The 11810-nt window shown below is 46.9% G+C and overlaps 1 protein-coding gene across 1 annotated transcript; it reads left to right on the top strand.

Moving 5' to 3' along the window:
- Positions 1-7389: 7389 nt before the first annotated feature.
- On the top strand, positions 7390-11601 carry LOC112892830 (AMSH-like ubiquitin thioesterase 3). Its single transcript, XM_025959942.1, has 14 exons — positions 7390-7512; positions 7766-7830; positions 7928-8003; positions 8249-8413; positions 8574-8638; positions 9017-9122; positions 9205-9251; positions 9379-9637; positions 9782-9886; positions 9970-10032; positions 10156-10233; positions 10352-10414; positions 10921-10970; positions 11379-11601. The coding sequence occupies exons 1-14, from the start codon at positions 7390-7392 to the stop codon at positions 11545-11547; spliced, it is 1434 nt and encodes a 477-aa protein (XP_025815727.1). The 3' UTR covers positions 11548-11601.
- The last annotated feature ends 209 nt before the right edge of the window (positions 11602-11810 follow it).

The following is an 11810-nucleotide window of genomic DNA, read 5'->3' as shown; positions in this document are numbered from 1 at the left end:
AAGGTTAAGTTGCTGAATGAATAGGTCAACCAGTGTTTAAGGAGCTGCTCGATGAATGGCGAGTACACGAGGTCCTGGATGTTATTCTCCATGTATAGGGGGTGAATATAAATAGATGTGACAGGGATGCACAAATGTCTATTGCTCCTTTTACAATTCGAAGATTCATTTGTTTTCCCTCATCATTGAGCTGGTTTCGTGGCAAGCAGGCAGCTTGATAGAGCTCCCTTTTTTTGTTTATGCCAAGTCAACATGGTGATATTGCTATTCTGCGTGTATTATTGCAGCCACTTCCTCTAGTTTATGCCGTCATGACGCCCTGTTAGTTGTGGATAGCTGGGGATGGACTAAAGTGTGAAGTGTCTCTAAGGCAGCTCAGTAGTAACCTTTACTATTAAGCTTGGCTGTACATGATGCAATAAGCTGTAGTGCGATTTGTCCCTTTGCAGCGTTACCCGAAATTATGTGTGGCTAATAACTGTCAGGGTAAATATTAAGGGTACCTGTTCTTTGACTTACCCACCAGGCACGGGTTACCCATTCGCTCGCCGGCACGGGGCCCCCAGGCCGCTGCCGCCTACGCCGTCCGTCCTTGCCTGACTCGCCCCGTGACCGTCAATCCGCTGCTGCCGCGCCAGTGCCTTCCCGCCGTAGCGACCACCGCGCTGTGCCGTGCAGCCTCTTGCCGCGCGCCGCGCGCCGCGCGCCTGTACCCGCCACCGCCCAAACGGCCACGCGCACCCGGGCCTCGCGACACCGCCGCTGCCGCCCGGCAACTCCACCGCCCAAGCAGGCTCGCTCGCCGGCCGTTAACCCCCAACAGTTTCACCTTCATACACCGGGTCTTCATGAACCACAGACACGAACACCCACCAGTCCACCGAACAATTGACTGCTGAGAGTTGACCACCATGTGTCCAAAAAATCCGTGTAATCTTTGCTTTTTGGTCGTCTAGTATTTTTCTTTTGTTTCAATTTGCAAGCCTTGTGATCGTCTTGTAATCTTGTTCGTGCTTTAGTTCTCTCGAATATGGCAATGGCTAGACTTTAGATCTGATTTTGTAGTGGAATAAATCGTCAGGGCTCAGGGCACAAAGTTTATAACTGTCTTTCAGAAAAAAAAGGGTTTATATTTGTTTTTTTTGAACATTTGCACATCAATGCCTCATGGTATGTATGTACGTATGTACTCATACACAAACAACCTCAGCTCCAGAGTCAAAATTTTTGACCTCCTTTCCTACCAGAACTAAGCAGCTCTCTCCATTCCTACCAGAACTAAGCAGCTCTCCCTCTCTTAAAAACTAAGCAGCTTTCCTACCAAAACTTGTCAGCAGCATCCTGAGTCAAAATTTCTACCAGAACTAAGTAAGAACCTCTCGCTCCCCGTCTCGCTCTAAAAAAGGAGCCCTCACTGTAGCCCGCCGCTCAACGATGACTTGAAGTTGAGCACTCCTCGGAGCCCCCTGCCAACACGGCTCCACGGCTTGCCGTTGTTGCAACCTTCCAAGATGACCAAAAACAATTGATCAGCACTGGTGACCGATTCAAAAATAAGTAAGCAAGCAAGCCAAGTGGTCTGATGGTGAAATAATGAGATACAATCACAAGCCGTGCAAATTAGCCAAAATCGATCACAAATGACCAGTGCTATTGATCATCGATTCATGCATGGTAACAAGCCGGACAGCATGCACGGCAAAACAGTACGCATGCAGCACTAGAATTTGCATCAGACATCGTCGCAGCTTAAAGTGAGAATTATTACGTACCTGAAGGAGAAGACCTGACGCCTCCAGGAAGCGCAGGTGGCGGCTCCCAGGCGAGCACGGCGAGGGGAGAGTGGAGGGCCGGCGCCACTTCCACTGCCTGGCTCTCGATGGCACATTTGTTCTCCAAATCGACGCCGTATATGCAAGCCGTCCCGTTGAAGTTCTCGAAGAAGCATACGATCCTACTGTCCTTGGGGTGGATGGCAGCAATGGCATCTGGACGGGTCTTCCTCAAGAGTTCTGCCCAGGTACAGTTGGGGTCAGCGCTGATCTCCAGGAACGGCACACGGTAGTCATCCACGAAGGTGCCCGCGGCAGAGTCAAGCGTGGACGCGATGATGGTAGGGGAGTCCGGCGGACCAACGACTCTGACAAGCCGAATTTTCCCACCACTTAGCGCCAAGCACCTGTGCTTCGCCACCTCACCGGACGTCGGCGTTGCGGTGGGGGCGGCGAATCCGGGCACGCGGACACGACGCAGGCGCGGCTGCTGCGACAACGGGTCGCAGGACAGGATGTTGCCATTCACGAGGTCAAACCACCAGAGCTTCCCGGCGTGTGGAATCACACCGTCGCTTGTCCAGAGCTCCGGGAGCGGCACGGCGCAGGTGAGGTTCATCTCCTCCCACACTCCAGTTCTTGTGGTGTAGCAGACGAGAGTGGCGTGCCTGGTGCTGCAGAGGGGCTCGAGGTGGGCCACCATGCAGTGGCCTCCGCCGCGAGCTTCCGGGATCAGCCCCAGGCTGCGGGCGTTGGGGGTAGGACGCCCAGGCCCAGCATCAGGAAGTCGAGCGGCCGAGCTTTTCCTGGCATCGCAGAGAATGAGAGTGATCTCACAGCCATGGGTGGCCTCGAGAAGCAACCAGCCCGAGGGGTCCGCTGCGCTGATCCGCGCGGTCACTTCCGGATGTTCTTGGGCTTCTGGGACGAGAGCGGCGTCGATGCTCAATGTTGAGACGCGCGGTGGAGCCTCCCAGTGGAATGAGATGCATTCTTGGACACTGCTGACGCTGGCTGTGGAGTTGAGTATCACCCAACGCCCTCTCGGCGGCTGTAGCACCGTCCCTGCATCCGGAAAAAGGCACCAATGCAATTCATCAGTGGGTCATTATCACAAGCTCACAGCAAGCAATGCATGGTGTGATGCTCCCATTTGAAAAATTGAAAGCGCAAATGTTAAATCGAAAGAAACTGATGGTGCAAAACAGAAATAGCTTATTCTATATGTTCTCCATAGAACGTTTGACTCATTATCCGAAAGTAGCCTACGTGCAACAGTTTGGATTCACAGTTTGTTCTAGACAGACAGCATTGAAGTTGTAGAGCACATAGCATTGATTAAGAAGAACGGAAAGGACTTCGTAGGTCCAATGTGTCATTCATGCAAGATAATGTAATAATTAAGAAGAGCAAAATAGGTTTCTAGGCCCAATGTGCCATTCATGCAAGTAATAACATCACTCACTTATTAGAGGAGAAAATTTAGAGCATAGCCAGAGAAATGCTGCAGAGGACAAAACATCTCAAGATATTGACAGCATAAGCAGAAATGGGTACAAGATCAAGTTGTAACAAAGGCCAATCAAGTTTTTTTCCTTCTCTCGATAAAGTGGCCAACTTCCAATATCTAGAGATGGCAGGATAAGGCAGTGAACAATTAAATATATATTTCTTTTGTGTTTGGTGAGCACATCAAGTTACCACACGCAGAGGCCCAACAACAGAGCCTCAATTAACAGCATCGATGCACATGAGCATGCGGCTACACAGACAGCACAGCACCAAGAATAAAGATCAGCAGACCACTGCATTCGATCGACTGGTTATGCGGGCCATACCGTGTGATACTGGATCATCGCGGAGAAGCTTTTGTTGTTGCACCTCCCGGTCCTCTTCAGAGCTGGAGTTCTGGTTCTTTATCTCCATCTGGCTTAGCAAAGATACCAATTCATCATGCCCTTTCTTCCCACTCCCACCTGCATTCGGAGAACCCGTAACAGTATCGCTATTAACAATAATGCCGCTGGTGAGATGCTCACAACTATCCGACCCAATGGAATCAGAGGTACTAATCGAATCTGGGCAAGATGAACACTGTTGCAAAACAACAGCAATGCAACTTCAGACATTCTTGGGATATGCTGTTGACTGTCGTCTTCAGACTAATTCTATTCTATACACGCGGTGCAGTTAAAATTACTGTAGCTAATAGCAGAGTGATGCTATCCCAGAATGACGATTTGGCTCAGGACTTATACCTGCAAATTCCAAATGACATCTACTGAATATATTTAACAAAAATGCTAAGCCAAAGGCAACCAATCAAACATGACATGAGGAGCTGAGATCCCTTTTGTGATGGGATCAGTGAGCAATCGAGCTAATTATCATAAACAGAGAGTAAAGCAAAGCATGATGGATTCACTGATCAGTGAATGAAGGCACATGGGCATGCAGCTAACTAGACACCATCACACCATCAAGTTTCAAATTCACAGCCATACATGCACACTGTAAACTGCATTCCATTGATCAACTAACCCATAACCAGAGGCATGCCAATTGGATCAGTTAATTATAACAATTGATTGATGCGCGTACCGTCTGATGAAGGCATGCCAATTGGATCAGTTAATTAGAACAATTGGTTGATGCGCATACCGTCTGATGAAGCAGGATCGTTGCCGCACAGCTCCCAATCCCAGGCTTCGACGAAGCGGGAGTACTGGAACTCGAGGTTCTGACCTAGACGGTCCACCAAGCATTCCTCGCAGGCAAGGACCCGCCTCGCGCGCACGTCCAAACTGAACATCGTAGAGCCCTGGAAGAAGTAGACGACGCCGTGGTTGTTGGGGTCGACGAGTGCGAGATTAGGCACCTTGCCCTGCGGCAGGCCGGCGGCGACGTAGCTGTCGTGGGCCCAGATGTCGGAGAAGTAAGCCTCGTACTCGAACCTCCAGGGATGCGGGCCCGCCGGGTTGACGAGCGTCCACATCGAGACGGTTGGGGCGGCGTTGACGGCGGCGCTGTCGTAGGAGAGCCCACGGATCTCGACGTAGCGCAGCATGCCCTGGCTGATCCTGACGCAGCGGCGCTGGTCCATGAGGCTGGTGCTGATGAGGCGGGGGCGGTCGCCGGGGCCGTGAATCTCGCAGCCGATCGGGAGCCGGACAAAGCGCAGGTGCGGGAGGTCGTCGAACGGGTTGCACACGAGCATGCCGTAGCCTATGTCGACCCACCAGAGGAGACCGTCGTGGGCAAAGACGCCGTCCGCGCCCCAGCTCTCGTGGTCCGTGGCGGAGGCGAGCGGCTTGACGGCCCACTGGCCGGTGGCGGTGGAGTAGCAGAGGAGGGCGTCGTGGCGCCTCTTCATCACGTTAGCGTGGAGCTGGGCGATCATGTAGTGCCCGGGGCAGCGAGGGTCGGCGACGAGGCCTATGTTGCGGCGGAGCAAGAGCTTCAGGCCCATCTCGAAGGGGACGACGGGAAGGCGGGCGGCGGTGCGGGCCTTGACATCGCAGAGGAAGTAGCCGTGGTCGCGCCGGCCCTGGGTGGCCATGAAGATGAGGCGGTCCGAGCCGACGGCCACGATGCGGGGGAAGTCGTTGCGCTCGCGCCGCCTGGCGTTGGGGACGAGGCGCTCGGGCAGCGCCAGGTAGGAGGGGCGCGGCGGGTCGTGGAGCTCGAGCAGGAGGTCGGCGGTGCCGGGGGCGATCGCCTCGGCCCCCTCGTCGTTGGCGCCGTAGACGACTGGGATGGAGGCAAGCGCGAACCACGGGCGCGGGAGCGCGGCATCGCACGGCTCCCGCTGCGCCGGTGCGGAAGCCATGGGTGGTTTTGCGTGGAGGCGAGTTGATTGGCTTCAGGAAGGGGTTGGAGGGGAGGGGATGGATTTATATAGGCCGGAGCCCGGAGGACGGGAGGGTGGTGCGAGGCGAGAGACGAGATGGTTTCGCAGCAAATTGGGCGGCGCGGCGTGCGACGGCGACGGCGGGGTGTTTTCTGCTGCCAGCCTGCCACTGCTTGCGCATTGCGCATGCTCTGAACGTCTGGCTCCACCTGGGTGCCAGTTGTGCGCAGTGGGTCCACCTGAACAAGACTTGTGACATCACCCAATTTTTCTTGTATATTACTGTTAAGGCCTGGCACTACTCAACACGAGGCCACTCACATTTGCTCTTCTAGAAATTGAATTGGCATGAGATCGGCACTTTCTAGTTTCTAGGATTTGCGTATCATCCATTTTTGTTCTTCATATGATCACTAAAGTACAATCAATCTGATTCACCATTAGAACCAAAATCAGAGGTATTCGTTTAATGGGTCAGAGCCCTGCCAAGCGTGGCGAAGAGAGAACATATCTCGTATTACAAGTGGATTAGGTGTTATCATTTTACCGAGCACGGTGGCACCTAAATCGGTGCATGTAAAATCGTAACAAAAATATGGATTGATAGAGGACACAATCATCAATGTACATGTAAAATTTGAGCTTAAACAAAAGATTGTGCAAGGAGAAAAAGAAAAGAAATCATCACTTGAATAGTTGCGGGTTGTGGAACAGACATGAACAGTTCCACCAGCAACTATTTAGGTGCTGATTTCTCTTTTCAATTTCTTGTTGCATAAATTTTTGTTTAAGCTCAAATTTTATATGCATGCGGATGATTATGCCTTCTACCAATCTATATTTTTGTTACGATTTTAAATATATTGATTTAGATATTACCGTATTTGGTAATGCAGTATAACACCTAAAAAGTGGGTAACACAGAATATGTTCTCGTGGCGAAGATACTACATGCTCGAGGCGTTGGCAAATTTAATTTAGAGGGTGTTTGGATCCAAAGAGCTAAAGTTTAGCCATATCACATTATATATTTCGATGCTAATTAGGAGGACTAAATATGAGCTACTTATAAAACTAGTTACAGAAGTATAGGGCTAATTCGTGAGACTAATCTATTAAGCCTAATTAATTCATGATTAGCACATGTTTAATATAGCATCACATGGGCTAATTATGAATTAATTAGATTTAATAGATTTATCTCGCGAATTAGTTTAGAAATTATGCAATTAGTTTTGTCATTAATCTATATTTAATAATTTTAATCAGCAACTAAATATTCGATACGATGGAGCCGAAATTTAGCGCTGCCGGATCCGAAGAGGGCGTTAGTGCACGTTGGACACAGCAACACGGCCCTCTCGGAGTCGGAGGTTCAATTCGACCGTAGCTGAATCCGTATTTATTGTAGTCCGATGCTTCGCACGGGGTTCGATTTGATTCCACACAACTATAAATCAATCAAATCAAAATCGATCCACCTGCCAACCAGGTCGTTGGACCACGAACGTAGCCGGCAGTTGGGCGAACATTTTTATTACGTGGCACTTGGCCCCGCCGCCTCTCTTCCCTCCTCCGAGAGCATCGGCGCCGTAGATCCAATCCAACAGCCGCCGAGGCGCCGCCCCCTCAACGTCGCCGTCTCGCCGATATCCTTTCGTCCCCGGTTCCCGCGAATTCAGCGCTGCGGACCCCCTCCTCCTCGTCGCGGACTCGCGGTCCGCGCCGCAGAAAGCTCCGTCGAGGGAGGGAGCAGAACAGCGCGCCATGGGGCCGTCTCAGCAGCGCGGGGGAGCTTTCGACATCGAGGCATTGGCGCCGGCCATCGCCGTCGACCACAGCATCAGGCTCCCCAACTACTTCCGCATCGCCGACAGCCTCCTCACCCAGGTCCGCCCCCCCTCCGTTAAACCCTAACCAGCGCCCCAAATTTCTCACGTTAACTATAATTCTCTGATAAGAAGACTTATCTTTCAACCATTCCCTGCACATAAAACCACTGATACTTTATAACGCGAGACATGATTCGGCAATGCGATATCGCGATTTGGTGATTGTTTTATCTGGTAGACTTAACGCGACTGGTACACGACAATTGATCTGATCACAAGTTGTGTTAAACAATTTTCCATGCTATGCGCAGGCTAACGTATATAGGGAGGAGAAGAACCACATCCAGCTGTATGTTCTTCTCCTGAGATACTCGAGGTGCGTTGCTTAGCGACATTGTGCATTGCTATGCCTAGCTTCTTATTTCTAAATCAGTGTAAATGTTAAGCTACATATGACTTCTGATTCGCTGCAGGCTTTTGTTCGAGACTATTCCAAAACATCGTGACTACCGCACGTTCAAGTCAGGAGAAAAGGACTTCTTCAAGAAGGTATGTAGTTCTGGCTTACAACTGCACTACATTTTAAAAATGCGCAAGAGAGCAAGTAATTTTGTACTTAACTGCTAAAATCTACTAGTACCTTTCTTACATTTGACATGATCAAAAAGAAACAAAACACAAGCCTTAAAGCTAGTGGTTATGGAAAAACAATTGGAAATAAAGATCATCTCCTGCTGAAGTTTGAGACATTTCTGAGTTTTTTGTGCATCATATTGCCGTTGGTTTTGTTGTAGAAACTATCGGATGTCATTGGTGAGCTAGAGTTGCTGAAGCCAGTCGTGCAGCAGAGGATTGCAGAGCTTGATGTGGGTGATATTACAGAACCTCATTGTTTAAATGGAACCTATGCTGCGAGTTGCAGGATTGACAAGCATTCGGCAGACTCAAATGCACCACAGGTATAAATGGCATTGCACTGCATTTTGTAGCTCGTAAATACATTCAGCATCAACTTGGTGGAAGAGTTCTGTTCTTAAAATTCTCTAGTTCCTGTCATTATACTTCACCTTTTGTTTTTCTATTTAACTATTGTTTGGTGATGCAACTGGGTCACTGCAGGACGTTATGAGACATCAAATGGCATCATCACCGAGTGTCAAACCTGTCAGGCAGATCTGCAAACAGTATGTGTATCTTCTGTCATATGCATGCCTTTGATATGTTGAGTTTCATTTAGTTAAAATTGAGCGTTAATAATTGATGATGAATCACGGGTGTTAATAGTTAAAATTGTTCTTTATGGATATTGAAATTTAAAAAATCAAGCATTTTTCATAATTTCAAAAGTCAAAGATTAATCTTGTTACCTTTCGCAAAACCATTCATACTGCTACTATTCTGTTCAGCATTTACTTCCATTTGCAGTGCAACATTCTAGTGATGAAGAACCTTGTTATCTTTTTGTCATCCATTCAAATCAATTGGGTGCCTTGTTCAGTAATACATCTTTTCTTGATTGCTAAATTGTGACTTTTGTTTATTCATTTGTGTAAATTTAACAGAAATGTTGGTCTACCTTATCCAAAAGAAGATACACTATCCAGGCACTCCATACTAGGGCCTGATGGACTTTCTAGGCAGGGAGTTGGATCTGTTTTTGCAATGAAGGTATGATATTACTAATATGTTTTCTTGAGAATTTAATCCCATATAACTAGTGGCTCATGGATTCACGTACTACCTTTTGCAGGTCCAGTATCCAACTAGTGATGAAATAACACAAAGTGATATCTCTAGGTAATACTTGGATGGATCATAGATCTGTACTTACTATCTGCAAAAGTGATTATCCATTCAATTAAATGTTTTAGTTTAAAACTGCCCTAATTGACTCTCCACTCACCATTACTCCAATTCTATGCAGTTTACTACCAGCTATCTTGAACCAAGATGGCCTGAATGGCGACAGTAAAGCATTGCTATATGGCTCCAAAACTGACAATGAAATACGGTTGTCTGTGCCAGTAGAAGAAGAATTGTACCAACTGAGTACCCAACAGCCTTCTTACCCACCAATGCTGCCACAAGGACATGTGGATCGACCAATATTTTCCTCAAGAGTTGCCGATTCAAAGCCAGAGTGTGCTATCTCAGATATTGACCATTATCGGCGCGTGGATGTTGTAAGTTCAAACTGCAAATTTTACCTTTATAAAGTCATGGCATTGTTCGTGAGCTATAGTTTAGCTAAAGTATGTGTGTTACGTGCTCTTCAGTTGTAACTAGTATACTTTTATTTTGAGTTTTGACCAATGGTTTCATGTCAGCCAGAGGAGTTGACAGCATGTTTCCTAAAGGCTGCTGAGGCAAATACCATAAAAACTCTAGAAACATGTGGGCTTATTTTTGGTGCACTGCTCATGGACCCAGATGTATGTTTCTTTTCTTTTTTTCCTATGGAGGCTTGGACAGTGATTTGGTTGGACCACTGACATTACCTTCTATTGTTATGTAGGTAGGTGAGTATTTTAAGGTGACAGCCTTGATAATTCCAAAACAGAAATCTACAAGTGATACGGTTAGTGTTTATAGTCTATTCTTGCATTTCCCTTAGTTCTGGCTAATCATTTTATTGCAGTACAGTGCCCAAAATGCAGCACTTTGTTAATAAACAACTTAAATTTTGTTTTTGTTTCTGCAGTGCGAAGCTACATGTGAAGAAGAAATACCGGGAGTTGTTCAGAGCATTGGCTCACCTTACCAGCTTGGTTGGATTCATGTAAGCTCAACTTAATGCAACTTGGCCACCACAGAGATATGTTTGTTTCATGCCCATCGGCCATGCACGTATTTGGGATATATGCGCTTGCTTACCATATTTTTCTCTCTTTTTTCAGACACATCCAACACAGGACTGTTTTATGTCTTCTGTTGATCTCCATAATCATTATTCGTATCAGGTAATGCAACTGTATCCTACATTGCTTTTGCCAATTAGTTGGTGCTATGGTTGATAAATGGATATATAGGTTTGTGTCGTTCTTATCAGTTCATGATATCATTTGTCTTTTTTTATTCAAACAAGGAAAATATCACTGAAGTACATGCGGCCATGTACAAAATGATCTTGTATTTTGTTATTCTTGAGTCGCTGTCTATGCTTGGAAGTAATTCAAAATTAATGTTTGCAGTACACTGGTCCAATTGTTTATATCAATGGCTAAAAGGTATTTGGTTCATGTTACTTAATGCTTACTCTATGCTTTTGTTTGAATCTAGTATCAGGGAATCCTAGTTTGACTGCTTGTTTTGGTCTACCTATATAGAATACTATTAGATACAACATATACACAGATAATTTGCTTGCTTAATTGAACTTTAGTTTCTTTGTCGCAATTTCTGCTTAGGAAATCTTTTGAGAATTAAATGCTAATATTTGATCATGTCTGGTGTTATTAACATACAGAAGGAGCTGCACGAAGCATTTGCAATAGTTCTGGCACCTTCAAAACAAAGGTATACTATCAATGTTTCATCTTTGGCATCCCTTTATCGTGTAGTATTTCCTTGTAAGTATTTGTGATTCCTTTCATGGAGTTAATATTAAGTACTCATCTCGTCGTGCTTGTTCAGATCATGCAAAGTCAGTAACCCAGTTAACAAATTGATGGAATGCGTTGTTCTGATCTTGACACTTTCTTAATTACTAGAATTTAGTACATACATCGTGGAGCTTCTCTGGTTGCTATGTTGTTTCCTAGCTCATCAGTCCAGGCAAATTTGCACAGATTTTGTAATTTTGCTCTGCTGCTCACTAGCACTTGTAGTCATGCATGACAATCAATTTGTGGTGCCCCCGTTGAACTGAAACCCTGTTTGCATGAGATGGTCATGTGGTCTTAGTTATATGTTTTATTTGAACAGCAAAAAAGACCGCGAGAAAATATTTCAGCTCACGGATCCAGGTGGTATGCGTGCAATTGGAGATTGCGCCAAGAGGAGTTTCCATCCTCATGACTTTGGAACCTACAAGGAATGCTCCCACATAAAGTTGAAATCTGCTTTAGCTTTTCGTGTCATTGACCTTCGATAATGCTGTGTGGGTTAGAACCTTGTAGGCTGTGTAGGCTACAGGTAGGCCATAGCTGCTTCCAGTTGACTGGAAGTGATAGCCATCTACATTTGAGGCTAGCTTTTGCTGAAGTGGTGATATATACAAAGGGCATTGCAGATGTGTGACATGCGAGCGATTTGGTTCCTTGGTTCGCTTTTGGATGGAAAATGTAAATCGTCTGTACAACTGAATCATGTATGAGTATGTCTGAAGTGGTTCACCTCACGTGGCTGCGGGTGGAA

The sequence above is a fragment of the Panicum hallii genome, chromosome 5 (assembly GCF_002211085.1).
Source record: "Panicum hallii strain FIL2 chromosome 5, PHallii_v3.1, whole genome shotgun sequence".
Lineage (NCBI taxonomy): Eukaryota > Viridiplantae > Streptophyta > Magnoliopsida > Poales > Poaceae > Panicum > Panicum hallii.
This window is presented reverse-complemented; position numbering and strand designations above follow the sequence as displayed.

What these genes read in the sequence shown, in the direction of transcription:
- LOC112892830 (XM_025959942.1), top strand. Translation starts at nt 7,390, where the DNA reads ATGGGGCCGTCTCAGCAGCGCGGGGGAGCTTTCGACATCGAGGCATTG. An exon ending in CCGACAGCCTCCTCACCCAG is followed by an intron (nt 7,513 to 7,765) that starts GTCCGCCCCCCC and finishes TGCTATGCGCAG; the next exon opens with GCTAACGTATATAGGGAGGA. An exon ending in ACACAAAGTGATATCTCTAG is followed by an intron (nt 9,252 to 9,378) that starts GTAATACTTGGA and finishes AATTCTATGCAG; the next exon opens with TTTACTACCAGCTATCTTGA.